Here is a 17991-nt window from a genome sequence, read left to right on the forward strand (position 1 = left end):
GAGATCACAGTAGGCAGAGAGGCAGGCAGAGAGAGAGAGAGGAGGAAGCAGGCTCCCTGCCGAGCAGAGAGCCTGATGCGGGGCTCGATCCCAGGACCCTGAGATCATGACCTAGACCTGAAGGCAGAGGCTTAACCCACTGAGCCACCCAGGTGCCCCTCCTAGTACCTCCTTTGAACCCGTTCTTTTGCTGCCATTCTGGTTCCTGTCTACTCTCACTGCCTCCTCATGCAGGTGCTAGGAGTTGGAAGCCCGTCTGTGGCAGGTGTTAGGAGCAGGGACACACGTTCCTCCTTTCTGGTAACTCTACCTTGGGGTACATCACTAACAAACTTGTGGATGGGGCACTTTCCTAAAGATCACTACCTATAACCTCACAGAAATAAAGCCTTTTCACAAGCCAGCTAGATGTTTTCCACTGCAGACAGAAATGAAACAAACTATAGGAACGTTTTCTACCTTATTGATGATTTAATGTCCTTCTGAGTGACTGTGTGACCTATGCTTAGGAGTGTGGGTTCTGAAATCAGACCGATCTTGATTCAGACTTCACTGCCACCACCTACCCTGGTCTGAGCTTATTTCCTTATCTGTAAAATGCTTAATGTAGTGTCCCATCAAATGGTAAGCATAACCACGCAGTATCTGTTTTTGTGATCTGTTTCTCGTGGACAACTAGTATTCTTTCCAGCCCTTTCCAGTGTTATTTTCAGATGCGCCTAATATAGAAACTTCAGTGAACTAAGCTGCTTAGGAAACTTGATAATTATTTTGATAATTATTCTGTTTGTATTTTATAATCTTTTGAGTGTATCTTCCTGCTTTAGTCTATCACAGTGAACGTGACTGGTCCTATTTATCTATGATGACTGAACATCCTGTAAGATACAGGAATGATTTTTAGGTCATCATGCTAAAGATAAATTTTCAATGTCCAGGACTTAGAACCCTAAAAATAGGAGATCTTACTGAAATTGTCTTGGCCCCCAAACCTATCTTAGAAGTTACATATTTGGGGCACCTGGGTGGCTCAGTTGGTTAAGCGGCTGCCTTTGGCTCAGGTCATGATCCTGGAGTCCCGGGATTGAGTCCCACATCGGGCTCCCTGCTTGGCAGAGAGTCTGCTTCTCCCGCTGACCTCTCTCCTCTCATGCTCTCTCTCTCTCAAATAAATAAATAAAATCTTTAAGAAAAAAAAAGTTACATATTTTACTACCTCACTGTTATGCACATACAATTATTCTAATAAAAGCAGAATATGAGGGGATCTGCCATACAGTGGGACCATTTCAAATACTTGGCCATAATCTCTCTTTAATAGCTTGCTTTTCTGTAAGAGCGTGTAACTTCTTAGCACTGCATGTGCCTATATGACTGGCACACTGGGGTGTATGTGTGTGTGTGTGTGTGTGCGTGCGCACACATGCACATGTGCCATTTTCTAAAGGGCAAACAGATGCAACTGACCACTTCAAACAATGGGACATTATCTTCAGCCCTGTAGAAGAACTTGCAAGACACAGATTTACCTGAAAATCTCGGACGGCTCTTCTGGGAGCACCCAGGGCTGTGGAGGATGGTTTTTGGAGGGCAGGTCTCTTTCTGAGTTATGAGCTGGTGAACCTAGAAGGGAAACTTCCTGCTACAATAACACAGCAAGGCAATGTGATGAACACTTTTATTTACAAATATAATTAAAAGCTCTGACAGTTATCATGCTCTTCCTTGGAACCTGAAAAATGTTTTGTTTTGTTTTGTTTTTTAAAGTGCATGCAAAAGAAGTAAAGCCTTTTTTTTTTCATCATTTTTTATTGTAAGAAAATACACAGTTTGAAAGTGTGAATAATGCAATATTTATGACCAAGATATGGGACTCAGGGAGGGGAAGGGGAATAAAGAAAAAGATCAAGATGATCTGATCGAGAGACAGTGTCGAACTCCAAATACTGAATTGGAAAAGGGGGGGGGGGGGTGGGGAGGAAGAGGAGGAGGAAGTAAAAAAATTTGATCAGAGAAACAGTTAAAATACAATATGAAAATAAGTAATACCTCTCCTTAAATTCCTTCTATACACAAAATACACGATTTGCCAAAGCCCAATTTGTGCTACTGGGATTCCGTGAGCTCCTTAAGTGTATTCACATCCTCTGCAACAGCAGAAAATGATTATGATACAATCAGAATATGCTGAAGACAAGTTAAACTCTTGCCAGCAGGTTCTTAAAAATCACAAGATCTCTTCACCCCACCCACCCCCCCATCCCCAAAAAAGTAATAATATGTCACCACTGATATGTACATCACAATTAGTTTCTGTAAAATGTATCAAATTTTCAATCTTTAATAAAACTTTGTTTTTTTTTTATTCCTGATGAATAAATACCAAAAAAATAAAATAAAATAAAATAATGCAGCAGCTAGTTAAGGTGTAAGGCTGCGGATATTGTGTCTCTCTCCCCCTTGGCATTTATTATTATTATTTATTTGTGGTTTTTTTTTTTTTTTTTGCTTCACTTTCACAGATTGGTGGTAATGAGTGATTGCTTAAAGCAATATACATCCACTTTTGTTGTTGTCGTTGGTTTATTGTTTTGTTAAAACGGTCTCCAAAGTTTTCACTGAAACATTTTGAATCACATCAATACTGTGACGTGTACTATGAATAGAAGAGATGGCCAGGTTTTGGCCAGCACTGAAAGTTGACACGGGGGGAGGAAGGGGCCCCTGATGGAGTAAGAATAAACAGGCACTAGTCCGACACGATGTCAGTAAGAGTAAGAGAGAGAGAGAGTGAGAGCAACGCCCGTTAAAATGGGGAATGTGGTTTTGCAGGGTCTGAATTTTTTTGTTTTCTTTCTTTTTTTTTTTTTTTTTTGTAAATGGCAAAAAAATTTAATCTCATCTGTAGTCCTCCTTAGGAAAATCTAATGTAACCAAATTCCCAAATCCCATTCTGAGGCTCTCCATGTCAAAAGTTTCAATCTCTCGCTCTTGCCTTTCCAATAGGTACTTTATTCTCTCGCTGCGTTCCTTCTGAAGGGCAGCCAGCTCTTCTTCAATCTGAAATAAGCACAATGAACAGTTCTTAACGGACGAGGTCTCCCTGCAGCCGCCCGCAAACACACATGGACACGTACATATATGACACACAAACACATGGGAACTCAGAGTAATCTAGACTGGGAAAGGCTGGGAGAATCCCGGGATCAATGTCTTGTATCTCATCCATATTTAAAATTTGCTCACAAGAATAAAAATGTTTGGGGCCCACCTGGGGGCTAGCACTACCATTCTAGCAAACCAAGCAGCTGGGCTGATCTAGGTCAGTGTCCTGTCTCAGCAGGAGATGGCTCAGGAGAAGCTAAAAGACACTCAAGCACAATTAGATTGTGCTGCTTTCCCATAGAGAGCCGGATGCCCCCTGGGTCATTAGCAATTTAGTTCTAGAACAGGAGTTGTGAAAATAGTCTCTCACGTTGGTCTCAGGGAAGTACCAGAAGAAAGTACAAATAACTGGTTAAGCAAATAAATGCTTAACGGCTTTGAGACGCTTTATGAAATCTTTTCTACTTCATATTCTTCAGCAATATTTTTTTTAAAAGATTTTATTTATAATTTATTTGGCAGAGAGCTCACAAGTAGCCAGAGAGGCAGGCAGAGCGAGAGGGGGGAGCCTGATGTGGGTCTCGATCCCAGGACCCTGAGATCATGACCTGAGCCAGAGGCAGAGGCTTAACCCACTGAGCCACCCAGGTGCCCCCTTCAGCAATATTTAAAGCAATGAATATTTCAATTCTGGTAACATTTATTATGCTTTTATTTTATAACATTTATTATTATGGCAATATCAGCCTCTTTTCATGCTAATTTTTTTAAAAGAGCCCTGCTGGTGATTTCTTTTGGTGGAGAAATAACTGAAAATAAAAACCAAATCTGGCTTCTTCAAACCATTTCGCAGCCATGGTATCCATTCATAGCACCTTTCACAAATGTCTTGTCAACTGCCCCGTCACCCCATGCCATTCCTCTGGCTCTGAAGGTGTGAAGGGGTACTCTAGCAGAGTAATAGAATTTAGGCTGTGGGGTCAGATTTACGTGAGTAACTTAACCATTTGGAGCCTTAATGTTGTGCCTGTGGAATGGAGATCATACCTACTTCTCAGGGGTACTGGGAAGATAAAAGCATGAAATAAGTGAACAGTGCGCAGTTTAAGTACACAGGCAGGGCTCCATAAATGGCGGTTCCCTAGGCCATGGTCCATCCTCCACGCAACTGTATGGGACCCAGAGTAACACTCTCATACCTTCTGCTCAAGATGTGCTCTACGTAGAGACACCCTCTGCTCTAGCTTCTGGAGCTCACGTTCATGCTGTGCCTCTGTTTGCATCTTGATTTTGCTCTGGTAGGCATTGAGCAGCTCCATTTCCTGCTGGAGCTGTAGCCGCAAGGCCTGGCATTCTGCTTCTTGAGCCTCATCTAGCCGTAACTGTGGGCACAAAAGACACACACTGTAATTCATTCCTAGCTTACAACACCTGGTGACCACTGGAAGAGGTTTCCTTGTTTGGACTGAAACAGGTCCCCTCAGAAAAACAGGTGCCTTGGGTACATTCAGAGTTAGGAATCAAAATTAGCACAGTCTGCCCCATGGGCTGCGAGGTTCTACAAACACATTCTTAAACATTTCTTCTTAAGAAAACGAAAACATTCTTAAGAAAAACTGGTTTTCCGAAAACCACACACACAGGAGTCAGGAAGGCTACATGCTCCGGTGACTAAGCCTGTGGGTTTTGGAGGCAGACTCCTGACCTTGAAATCTAGCTCCATGATTCACTCAGGTATGTCGCCTTGAGAAGTTACCCCCTCTAAGTCTCATTTTTTTTCCTCTCAAGAAAATAACAGTAGTAGTTCCTACTGTCTAAGACTGGTATGAGGATTAAATGGAAGAATTCATATGAAATCCTAGGCATAGTTCTAGATGCACACCAAGTGTTCAGTAAATAGTAGCTGTTAACATTATTTTGGCTTTGATTAACCATTTCCATATTTATGTATCCTTAACCCTCAAACTACCACACAATTAGGTATCCTTAGCTCTAAAAATATGAGTCCAATCTCCATGACATTGGGGACTATCCCACAGTATAGTTATGCTCCTCGCAAGTAATGCTGGTCCCTACAATTGACTATACAAGTTATCCTGCTGGCTAACCCACCTAAACTCAAGTGGTTCAAAATCTCTTCCTCACAGAGATAGCCTGGATGATCTTAAGCGGCATATTCTGGTTCGAAGTAGTGAAGTCCAAATTATAAAGCAGGCCAATAGAGTTCCCCTTGCTCTCTATAGCTCCTGGACTTTGTATTACATGCCACGCTGTTGGTTCTGTCTGAGGAATGGGCCAAGACAGCCCATCTTTCAATGAGCATAACTGAAGGTTTGGGGCCATTAGTGGGACTATATTTTATGGTTGATGATCCTCCTGCCCCAGGCTTGGTTTTGTCTAAAAACTTTTATCAGGCCCTCAGTTCAGCTGGGAACTAGGAGATTAGAATCCTTGAATTAGACAGACAGTTCTGTCAACCCTGAATTTATCCACACGTTTCCATGCGGACACTTTTTCTCCATTTTATGCTTTTTCCCTCCTAATCCGTACAATTTGTGACAATTAACAATGTATCTCAATATCTTAAGAAACTTTTGGAACTGTTACTAGATATTTTAAGAAAGTTATCTGCACAGTATATTCTTTAGTACTTTTGGAGGAATATATTACATGAACATGAAATAAATACCATAATCATATTTCCAAAGCATTTCCTAGTAATCAATCCTACCCAGCTTTCACTAAAATCCACTGAAAAGGATACCTCTTTTCTTATTTTCCCAATGAGAAATGAAGGGAGAAGAGACACAAGATAAAAAAGTCACTCCACGGCAGGAACAGCCTTACTGATAAATGCCACAGGGTTTACTGGCTCCCAATAAGACTTATTCATTCCCTCTTGATGTGGGAGCTTCCTTACCAATAAAGGGAATGAAAGCCTGTTCTTTTCTACTTGTCTTTGTTAATTGTTATGAGCCCTGGTCAAATGGGTGAGAGGCTCATTTTATAGGCAGCTTAGTCCACTGAAACATCTCTATCTTCTCTTACTTCTGGCGCTCTATTATTAATGTCTATAACTATGGGATTTTGTACCAGCTCTGACTCTATAAAAGTGTGGTCTAGAAATCAGAGAGGATATTCCAGTATCCGGTATTCATTGCCCCAAAGTTGCGCGTATCAAATCCATTAAAATGTTTTACAGAAGTGTAGGTAAATATCACATCTGTTTCCCAAAGTGGATTAACATGAAAGGATGTGATGGCAGCCGCATAATGTAGTATGGCCAGGCTTATGGGCTCTCCCCGAAATGGGGTCAAATCCCAGCTTCATCACTACTTAGTTAATTACCACTATGTGAGCCCCTAAGCCAGGAGTTGGCACATTATGGCCCAAATCTGGCTTGCTGCCCATTTTTGTCAATAAGGTCTTATTGGAACACAGACACGCTCATTCATTTACAGGCCACCTAGGGCTGCTTTTGCATGACAACAGCAGAGTTGAGTAGTTGTGACAGCAACCCAGTGGTCCACAAAGCCTGCGCCTCTAAAGAAACACTTGGCCAACTCCTGCTCTAAGCAAGTGGCTTTACTTCAATAAACCTCAATTTCCACGCAGGTAAATTAGGGTTAAAACGGTAACTACTTCAAAGGTCAAAGGGGTTACACAAGATTGAAATAACATACCCAAAACAGTGGCTGGCTCATGATAAGGAGTCACTAAAGGATAGTGGCATTAATCATAACTACTTTTATCTTCTCACTGCCTCAGGAGAAAGAAATATGTCTTTCCTTTTATTCAAGGCCAATCCTGAACCTATATTCCCGATCCCATTCTGTCCATCTTATATAACAGACATTCACTGAGCACTTGCTGTGTACCAAGAATTGTTGCAGATGCTCATGACACAAAGATGAACAAGACAAAAACACTATCAGCCTTGGTGTCCCTACCAATTCTCTCCCCTCTCCTTACCCTTAACCTCTCCTTGTACTCCTCATTCCCATCCTAGCCCTTACTGATGTGGGAAGGGGTCTTTATCTTACCGGACTTCCAGCAGCATTTAATACCATGGATTGCCCTTTCCTTCTTGAAATCTTTCTCTAGTCTTCTGAGATACCATACCCTCTTGGGATTTTCCCCCTCCCTCCTCTCCTTTCCAGCTACTTCCTTTTTCTTCTAACTTCTCTTCCTAAGGAATCTTGTCTATTCCCAAGGCTACAACTACCATCTATATATGGATGATTCCCACTTCTTCACCTCTATTTCAGCCTTCTCTTCCGAGGCCCAGGCTAGCTTACCCAGTCTGCTAGGGACATCTTTGCCTGGATGGTTCCCAGGCCCCTCAAGCTCAGCATGACTATTAGCTCATCATCATTCCCTTCCTTTCCCCCCAAGCTGCTCCACTTCTTTCTTTACCATGCAGGTAAGTGACACCATTATCCACTGTTTTGTTCAGACTAGAGACTGGGAGTCTACCTTAATCCCTCATGCTCCACATTTATTCTATAACTAAATGCTTTCACTTCCACCTCCTGCCTATCAAATTTCATCACTTTCTCCTTCATCCCATCCACCCCCTTCTGGTCTAGCCACCCCTTGCTCCTGCTCAGGTAAAAGCAGTGACTTTATACATGATCTCCTGAGATCCATCCGACCATCTCCCAGGCCATTCTCCACCTGTCACCTGAGTGATCATTCAAAAACGCAAATCTGATGTCAATCCCCTTCAATGCTCTTCAATGGCTTCCCATTGCTTTTAGGATCAAGAGCAAAATCCTTAAGAAAGAAATCCTTGTAAGAAAGCTTACAAGCCCCTCCATGATCTGGTCCCTGTTTACCCTCCAGTCTTATTCTCATTTGGTCTCTGCGTCGTTCTCTATACTCCGAACATAATGCACGCTGAGTTCATTAGAAGTGCCACTACTTCCCCTAGCTTTATCAATGCAGTTCTTTTGCCTTGAATGTGCGCTCTACTCCTCAGCTTAAATACTCCTTGTCTCTGAGAGGCCTTTCCTGACTCTCCACACCAGCCTACTCTCCTGGTCACACTCTGTTGGCACGCTCTACTTGCTCGGCCATTACACGGAGTAGACTTTCTCAATGCCATTTCCTCATTTTTCCGTAAATTCCATGAAGACATGATCAATGACTATCTTATTCACCACAGTATCCCAGGATGCCTGGGGCACAGTAGGGCACTCAATGCTTACTGGATGGATGGATGGATGGATGGATGGATGAATGAATGAATGAATGAATGAATATATAGATTCCTACCCATGACCTCAGGTTTAAGAACACCTTTAAAGCCTTTCCCAAAAAACAGAAGTCTTCCTTCAACTGTCTCTTCCTCTAGCTACAGTTCTTCTCCCTTCCTTCGCTGATGAGCAGTTGGGAAAAGGAATCTTGTTATGTTTCTACCTCACTTTATAGTGTATTGTAACATGCACTACAATGTCTTTCACTCCGACCAGTCCACTGCTTGTCTGTGACAGTCACTGCACAAATCTCCTGTGGGGTCCAGTTGGTCTCTCTGCTGCACTTGAAATGATCACCTAGAAGCTTCTGCTCTGGTGTCACTGACATACTCTCTCCAATTCCCCACCCGCATTAATAATTCATTTCCTTTGGACTGTTTCTCTTGCACCCTCATATGGTGGTGTCCACAGCTCCTGTTCTTAGTCCTCTTCTTAATAAAATCTCTTGTCCCTAGAAGGTCTCAGGGATTCCCAACAGCTACAACTTCCTCCATCTAACATGGATGTCTAGCTACTTGTCTTGTGTCCTGTCTCTTGAACTATAGATTTCCATCTCTGTACCTCTCTACCTGGATACCCACAAAACTCAGGTAACATGCCTAAAACTTAGTCAATTATCTGCCAGGCATCCAAGCTTACACTTCCTTCAGTTTTTGGTTTTTTTTTTTTTAACCTTGGTAAAATGATGACTATTCCACTGTTATCAAGCCTACCTCTCAAATTGGTCATGGAGCTCAACCTCTTCTAACTCCTAAATATTTCTCAAATCCTTCTTCCTCCTCACCATCTCCAGGAGGATGTTCTCAGTTCAGGGTTTTCTTACTTTTTTCCTGGCCTATGGTAGTTTCCTAACAGGTCTCTTCACCTACAGTTGTTAAATTACTGGTATCTTTCTAGATCACAAATCTGATCTTGTCACTTTCCTTTTTAAAATGGGCTTCAGCAGATCCCCGTTTGTTTACAGAAAGATGTGCAAACTCCTGACTTTTGAGGGTCTGATCCCCAACTATCCACCTGTTTCCCTTTATACTCCTGTCATATGAACCACTCATTCCTTAAATGTACTGTCCTCTTTCAGGCCTTGTATCTTTGCATTTACTGTGTCCTCTCTGCTGGGAATAACTTTTTCTTCTTCTGCCTGTTTGACAAACTATTACTCTTTAAGACTCATCTCCTTGTGAAAGCTTCACTGAATCACAGGTAAGCTCCCATCTCTGGGTTACCAAGACCTTTATGACCTCTCCATTTGGGGCTCCCATAAATCCTCCTTGAACTTTGGACTCACACCAAAGTTCTTTTGGGCCCTAAATGCACACTTCCATCTTTTGGACCTTGGCCCATGTAGGTCACTTTCCATGGAGGCTGTTTACTTCAGTACATTCCTTCAAGCTTCTGGGCTCTTGCTGGGAAGCTTTCCCTACAGCAGATTAGATGTTCTTACTTATCCTCCCACAGCGCCCCCCAACCTGCACCCCCCACTTCAAAGCATTTATTATGCCTTTTTAAATTGCTTAATTCTCTGACTTCCTTGCTTGACTAACGAAAAGTGTGAGGACAGGGATCAACTGTTGTCTCCCTAGCTTATTACTCTAGCTCTGAGCCCAGCAGAGTGCTGAGTGCAGATGCTTAGTAAAAGTTTATTGAATGAATGGGTCTGTGTGTCTTATTCATTTGTGCCTGATATTAGTTGCGCCATCTTTGATGCACGAAAACACGGTATTATATGCGGTATCTATCGTATCTCGCCCTCAAAGTCCCTATGTGCCACAGGTCTGATTGAGCATGTGACTCCTTGAGTTCCATCTTATAAGACACACTCCAGCAAGTATCCACATTGGCTTGGCTTTATTCAGCGTCGTCACTTCCTCAGTTCTTTGGGCAGAAAAACACCAGTATCCTAAATTTGTGCAAGAATCATCTTGGGAACAACAGGCTGGATCTTGAATTTTCTTGATTCCCAAAGCTCTTGAAGCTGTGGCACTGAACCTAACCACTTACCGCTTGAGAGGCCATCATTTCATTTATACTCTGTTCATACTGCTCTGCCAAAATGGCAAGTTTTCTTGTCTGCTCATCTTTCAGTGTCTTTAAGATTGTTTTGTGCTCATTCTTTGGAGTAACTTCCAACTGGTGATTCTTGAGTGCTTTATACTGTTTGGTCTGTACTTTGCAAGTGTCCTGAAACTGTTTTTTAATTTGCATTTCCATGGCCTGTGTAGAAAAAGGGACAAAAGGAGAATAAAAACACGTTAGTAAATGCAGAAAGCCTTCCATTCTAACAGCACAATACAGGTGCTGAGACCAGTTGTCTTTTGGTGCAGTAACCCACATTGCTAGTCAGCAATCATGAAAATAATACAGACAAGAGTTAACTACCAACACTGTTGGTCTTATATTAAATGAATGGAAGTAATTTTGACTTTACCAATGGATTTTTAAAAATGAATTATTACAAGGGGATCACATAGTATTGTAGAATACTATGAAGCTTCGTTTGTTAAAGGTCGTTCATTATTTTAATGGCTTCTTAGTCAAAATCTTCAGTGTCTTCCATTGGTTATTTATTTCCCCGCATTTTGTTTTGTTTGTCTCCTTCCCCACCCATGTTTCCAAATGAGAAAGGGGATGGTGACACATAAGCTGGCTCCCACAGCTCTGCGTTTCCTTGACAAATCAACAAAGGAGAGCATCTGGATAATACCTCATATCATAACCTATTTCCCCTGGATTTCAGCATAAGGGGACAGGGAAAAGTGATTTTAGATTTCTTCTCCCATGAAGGCATTATACTTTCATGTACCAATACCAAATACACATTTTGGCAAGGAGGAGGTGGGCTATATTATTTAAGTCTAGAAGGCACTCATCAGGTTGCCTCAGAGTCACACGTGGATTTCATAAATGCTTGGAGTTGTGATGACAGAGATCACTAATCAGACAGGTTAGGATTTGGCCAGACAGGAACATGGCCAGTGCATTTGAGGTTGGCCTCAAATCTGTGTTAACAATGACAACAACCCCCTTGACATACAGCAATGGCTTAGTCCATAGAGCTTGTGAATTAGCAGTCAGCTAAAATTATCTGGAGGCAGTGAGGGCCAAAGGGATTCCAAATTTCTAGGGCAAGGATAATAAATGTCTGGCACATGTAGATTCACTCCTGATTCCCATGCCCATGACAGATGTCACTAATAAACCATACTTTTTCCTACTAAGCTTGCACGTGGCTTTAGTCTTTCTCAAAATAGCGGCACTCAAAGTAGTTACTACCAATACTCTAGCACGACAGATGAAATTTATCTGCTGTATACCTGCTAGGTAACTTTCTCATTTCTTGGGACTGGAACTTAGGGCTGCGGTTTGTCCATCAATTACAGCTCTAAAGAGGTCAGGTTATGAAGGGGTCAGAGAAACTGCATGATGGTTTCCAAAGTAGCATCTGTTCAGGAGTTTGTTACATACGGACTCTTGGGCTTCAATCTGGAGACTCTGATTCAATAGGTGTGGGCCCCCAAAACTTGTAATTTTGAAGAGCTGCCCCGGAGAATCTGACAGTCATCCAGAGGCAGGAACTACTAAGTCAGTCTAACTGCATCCTGGAGCACAAATAAGGGAATACTTTGATTTCCTCTTACCTTTAAGTTTTTTGGCTGTTGCCGAAGTTCCATGACATGCTTCCTGTGCAGTTCCCTTTCCCGCCTCTTATTGTACTCCAGCTGGTTTTCCAGTTCGGTCTGGTGCTGTAGACGGATCAGGTCCATGCGTAGCTTCTGTAACGTGTGCAGCTGCCTGTACTCGAGCTCTCGGGTGGACTCATCGTGTCGGATCAGCATGGCGTGCTCCATCTCCTTCTGGGTCCTCTTTTTATTTAGTTCCTGCATTCAGGAACAAGACACAAATGGAGAGAGGTGACTGGAGGTGAACTGGAAGGAATGACCGACAGAGTGAGGGTTGGCAAGGAAGGGCACTACTGACTGTCTCTTAATTAAACCCGTTAGTGCTTGGCAGCTAAGTGACTTAATGAGATCAGATTAGCAATCCTTGGAGGTTACGGTTCTGTTTCTGGGCCCATCACTTAGCAGGTGGGCAAGTATACCATCTGTATAATGGGATTTTGTAGCCATCACAACTACACTATCTACAGAATGGGATTAATTCTAACTGACCCCTTCTTCTTTTTTTTTTTTCTTAAATAATTCTTTTAAAGGTTTTATTTATTCATTTAACAGAGAGGGAGCATACAAGCAGGGAGAGCAGCAGGCAGAGTGGGAGGGAGAAGCAAACTCTCTGCTGAGCCAGGACTGGATGTGGGATTTGATCCCAGGACCCTGGGATCACGACCTGAGCGTCCTTAACCAACCCCTTCTTACCTCTTAGAGCTGCTGTGACCCCTGTTTAGGTGAGGTCTTATGCACAGGTGTAAATAAATGTTTTTTCAGTTAAGCCAGGGGTCCTCAATATGGGCTGCCCATTAAAATCATGTGAGGAGAATTTCAAACACAAGGTACCCGAATCCTACAACCTGAGGTTCTGATAACAGTCAGCGGGGCCGGGGTGGGGGGATGGGGTGGGGGGTGGGGGGTGGTCGGGGAAGGGGGGATGCACTGACATCACTATTTTTAAGAGTTCTTCAGGTGAATGTAACACATACAGTCAGAATTGAAAATCATTGACTTAAACTGGCAATGTCTGCAATGTTTGTGGTTTTCTGGAAAAAACCCTGTTTTTGCATGATTGAGAAGTAGGATAACTAACTGCTTTTTAAAATCTCAGAGTAAGGGAAGACTGGGAAAAAGCAGATATACTCTCTCCCCTTTCATTTTTTCCATTAGTCTGATCATTCTAGATCAAATCATTCTGTTCTTTCCAGTTCTACTCATGTCTTTCCTTTCTTTCGCTTTCTGTCTTGTCTGGTCTGTCTTTCTTTAAGGGAGGAAAGAAAAAAAAATAGAAAAAAAAATAAAGGTAGTTGAGTGAAATTTTTTCACTAACCAGTTGAAGAATATTTCCTAAATTGCACCATATCCAAGATCTGAACCATGTGCTCTGGATACATAAAAATGTTTACTCAGCCGTGATTCTGTTCTCAACTTGCTAACGCTCTACTAGGGGACTATACTACATATTTATTGAAGTACTATATGCTCAGCTCACAGCTGACTCAATCAATTTATTTTCTCTCCTGGGAATTTGGAATTGGGATTCAGAGACAGTTAATCTCCATGTGAGGCTGGAACTGAGGGGCATATAAAAACTACAAATGTGACAGTCATCCACTGCTAAATGAGTAGGCTGAGGGTTAGAGAAGGCTGCGCTTCAGAACAAGGATGAAAAAGGGAGAAGACAGACATGCAGGGAGTATGTTGATGCCCACGTTCATAACCGGTTCTAAGCTCTCCTGTAGGTCCAGCGGTATTATTGCTATTGGGTTTTGTGAAATATTCCTCTATGTCTGTAGTAAATTCCCTGGTTTTGGCTTAAACTAGCTCAGATAAATTTCAGTAATGTATAAACAAAAGAACCTTAATTAACCCAAGCAAATAAGTTATAGATGTAAATTTAAAAAAAGAAAGAACAAGGCTGAAAGTGGTCAGTGCCATCAAAGAGGTAAACATTTATGCTGTTAGATTTCTGAAAAGGGTGGTATTACTACTAGTTAAGGTCAAGGAAAGGGGTGCCTGGGTGGCTCAGTCCATTAACTGTGTGTCTTTAGTTCAGGTCATGATCTCGGGGTCCTGGGATTGAGCCCCACGTTGGACTGCCTGATCAGTGGGGAGTCTGCTTCTTCCTTTCCCTCTTCCTCTCCCCCCAGCTCATGTTCTCTCTCTCTCTCTAATAAGTTAATAAGTTAATAAAATCTTAAAAACAACAACAACAACAACAACAACAGAGGGTCAAGAAAAGAAGAAAGCTTGTGAGCTGGATTTTCAGTGAGTATAAGAGTGCCTCTCTTCTCTGATGACATCCACTATGGGAGAAAGTGCAAGTCATTTATTTTCAGAGAAATATCAGTAACATCTGTATATTGGTATTGCTGAAAATACCTTGCATACTTAAACCTTCTATCCATTTGAAGAGAAGCCCTTTAAACAGCACAACATCTAATCCTGGAGCAAAGTCCTAACCATTCATTCATTTATTCAACAAATACTTGTTGCATACTTCCTGTGTGTCAGGCACTGTTGCAGGCACTAAGGATAGAGCCATGAACAAGTACATCCCTTCATGGAGCTTATGTTCTAGTGGGGAAACATCCAAAGTATAAATGCAACTTACATTTGTTTTAAGGAGAAAAGATCATCTCCTAGAGGACCTCCCCCTCTTTTGCATTTTGCTTTCCCTTATTTTATTTTTCCTCTACCTTGACCATCTAATGTCTTCCTTTAAAAGTCACTAACTGGCCCCTAGGTGGCACCAAAGGATGGCGAGGCCTTCTCAGAGCCTAAAGCTATTCTACACCAATGACCAAGAGAAAAAGCCAAGGAAAGCCTTTAAATAGGTAAAGGTCCTGTTCCTAGATCACTATGTCATTTTTAACCTTTGAGTACCAGGTCTCCCAATATTGGGCATTTATTCATTACCCATTTTCCTAAACTGAGAAGTCCAAAATGAGTCTGGGCTGCCCAGAGCTCTGAAACTTAGGGGGAAAAAAATAAAAGACACAAAGCAAATAACAGTTTCAGAAGAAATCAAAGACTTCCCTTTACGTCTAATGGGATGCTTCCAGATGTCGTCTACAGAATAGTGGCATCAGAATTACCTGGGCTGCAAGTGATTGGTTGTAGTAGGTCACCCAGCTAATTCTGATACATACTAAAGTGCAAGATTCAATAGAAAAATACTCAGGGTGTGAGTCAATCGTGTTTGATGTTAGACAAATCTTTTAGTGTATGTGCTGCCGAAGCGAGCACGGGACAGATCTTATACATTTTAGTTTTCTCAGGTGTAAAGAGAGGGTAACAGTAGCTACACTGTGGACTACCATTCTTGTGAAGATGAAGTGAAAGGCCAGGAGACAACGCTTCTGAACATATCAACATATATTATTTTTCTGTATTCAGAAGTGAAAATCTGTCATATTATATCTTAAACCTATTCTTTATAAATGATTAAAAAAGTGAGAGAAACATTTTTCTGTTAAAATTGTAAGTTGCTCCCTTTGCCTTTAATTCACACATCTGAGTTGCTGTGGTATAAGTTGATAAGCTGCCTATATTATTATTATTATTATTATTATTAGACTCCCTATGAGCCTATGACTGTGCCTACATAAAAATGTGTAATGTGCTTTCAGTTTTTTTTTTTTTTAAAGATTTTATTTATTTATTTGACAGAGAGAAATCACAAGTAGGCAGAGAGGCAGGCAGAGAGAGAGGAGGAAGCAGGCTCCCTGCTGAGCAGAAAGCCCGATGTGGGGCTCGAACCCAGGACCTGGGATCATGACCTGAGCCGAAGGCAGCGGCTTAACCCACTGAGCCACCCAGGCGCCCCTGTGCTTTCAGTTTTTAAAAGTGATGAGGTGGTCTCATTGTTAAGGACTTACCCCTTTTCCATAGGACTGTAACATGTTTGAGAATTGAGAGACTAATCTAAGATCATACAACTTCTATAAAGGAGAACTGCATCTAAAACTCAGGTTTTGGGGGGGCTGTTTCAATAGTTTCTATTAAAAGAGGTCCCAACAAATGGTTTATAGTTTCCTGTTTTATGTTTTTGGCCTATGACACAATATTCGGAAGAATCCCTCTGCTTGGGTGAGACACGGGGCATGGTTGCTCCGTCCACACAAATGGCACAGTGTGCAGTGCACCTTCAATTCATGAAATGAGCTGAGCTAACACAAAAGCACATGTAATAGACTACGTGATTTTGCTCATCAGCTTCTCCTTGTCCATACACCGTGGAGGCAGCAGAAGATGAGGGCCATGTGGGCTCCCCTTCCCTCAGCTCACATCACATGCTGTGCACACCTCCCCAAAGCTAAGAGGGAGCTCAGTGTTGAAACCTACATACTGGGGCACCTGGGTGGCTCAGTGGGTTGAGCCGCTGCCTTCGGCTCGGGTCATGATCTCAGGGTCCTGGGATCGAGTCCCACGTCGGGCTCTCTGCTCAGCAGGGAGCCTGCTTCCCTTCCTCTCTCTCTGCCTGCCTCTCTGCCTTCTTGTGATCTCTCTCTGTCAAATAAATAAATAAAATCTTTAAAAAAAAAAAAATGAAACCTACATACTTTTCATGAACGTATGACCATACTTTATAGGACCCTACCTCCCACGTAAGATGTGAATCCAGGGTGTGTCCCATGATAAACCCTTCCCAACCAGGACCCAAGTGCTACTGACTTTAAAAGCAGTTGATCTCGTCAAGTAAAAAATTCTGACCTCATGCCCAATGAGGTTGAGTAAGAACCAGAACCAAACTTTCAAATGGAGATGTTGTTAGCCTATGACATTTAACGCTTTTTTAGTTTCAGTTCTTGGTTTCGTAACTGGTTAGAAAATAGCCAGCGTCCACGGGCAGTGATGGTAGAGGAAGAGGCTCAACCCAGTCTATGGTGAGCCTTTTCAACATTTTCAGTAACTAAAAGGATTGCTCATACTGTTTTGGCAAAGGCACGGAAAAATAGGTGCTCTTTGTTGGTGGGAGTATAACCCCCTAGAGGGCAATTTGGCAATATCTGTTAAAAATTTACATGTATACACTGTGACCCCAAAATTTCCACTTCTGAGCATATATCCTTAAAATATCTGCATCTGTGTAAAAAGATCTGCATACAAAGATGCTCTCTGTGGCACTGTTAGTGATACTGTAAAACATCAACAAAATAGCCACTGAGAAGTACTTCAGTAAATAAATAATTTTATAGTCATACTCCCAAATTCACTGTTAATGGTTAAAAAGAACCAGACAGAGCTGTGTGTCCTGGATGGTGAATGAGAAAAAAAGACGAGTTACAAAACAGTACAGTGGACATTTTTGTAGGTTCGGTATCCATTTCCCCTTCTTTTGTTAACAGGCTCCTCTTTCTGCTTGAGAAACTCCTCCATCCTATCTGTAATCAGAGAGTACTGAGGAAGGGAGCAAGCACGTTGCCCAATCAAGGTCTCAGTCCCCTAGGAATTTGAATCTTTAGCAGAAATGATACAAAGATTTAAACATGGTTGGAGGAAATACACCCGAATGGCAATGCTGTGAGGAATACCCATTAGCTCTTGCTCTCTAGGTCACAGAATTTGCTTTTCCAGCTTGGGTCTTCATCTTCTCCAGCTTGGTTCTGCAGCTCTGTTATCTACCCATATCCTTCCAATAAATTCCCTTCCGCTCTTGGGCAGCCAGTGTTTGTTGCTATGGCTTATAGATCAAATAAACCCACTGATACTATGTAATCTTATTTTTGTAAAGTTAAAGTTCTATAGAAGCCAAATATATGTATACATATATAGGAGGAAAAAGAAATCTGGAAATCTGGACACCAGATTAATGGTAGTCAGGATAGAGACTGGGTGGAATGGGATTATGAAGAACTTCCACTAGTCAACTATATATTTTTCTGTGTTTTTCTTCATTTAATGTTCTCATAAAGAAGAAGAAAACCTTAAGATTCTTCAGGAAAATACCCATATAAGAGTTA

At 41.9% G+C, this 17991-nt stretch overlaps 1 protein-coding gene across 3 annotated transcripts in view; it reads right to left on the minus strand.

The window, feature by feature from the left end:
* Positions 1 to 1789: 1789 nt before the first annotated feature.
* TAOK3 (TAO kinase 3) overlaps positions 1790 to 17991 on the minus strand; it is a 190881-nt gene continuing 174679 nt past the window's right edge. For all 3 annotated transcript variants that reach the window (XM_047698308.1, XM_047698311.1, XM_047698310.1), the window contains exons 18-21: positions 11999 to 12238; positions 10362 to 10574; positions 4305 to 4487; positions 1790 to 3060 (exon numbers count right to left, since the gene is read on the minus strand). In XM_047698308.1, the coding sequence (XP_047554264.1) occupies positions 2899 to 3060; positions 4305 to 4487; positions 10362 to 10574; positions 11999 to 12238 (798 nt within the window). In that variant the 3' untranslated portion in view covers positions 1790 to 2898. The remainder of the gene's footprint in view (positions 3061 to 4304; positions 4488 to 10361; positions 10575 to 11998; positions 12239 to 17991) is intronic.

This window comes from Lutra lutra, chromosome 12 (genome assembly GCF_902655055.1).
Source record: "Lutra lutra chromosome 12, mLutLut1.2, whole genome shotgun sequence".
Lineage (NCBI taxonomy): Eukaryota > Metazoa > Chordata > Mammalia > Carnivora > Mustelidae > Lutra > Lutra lutra.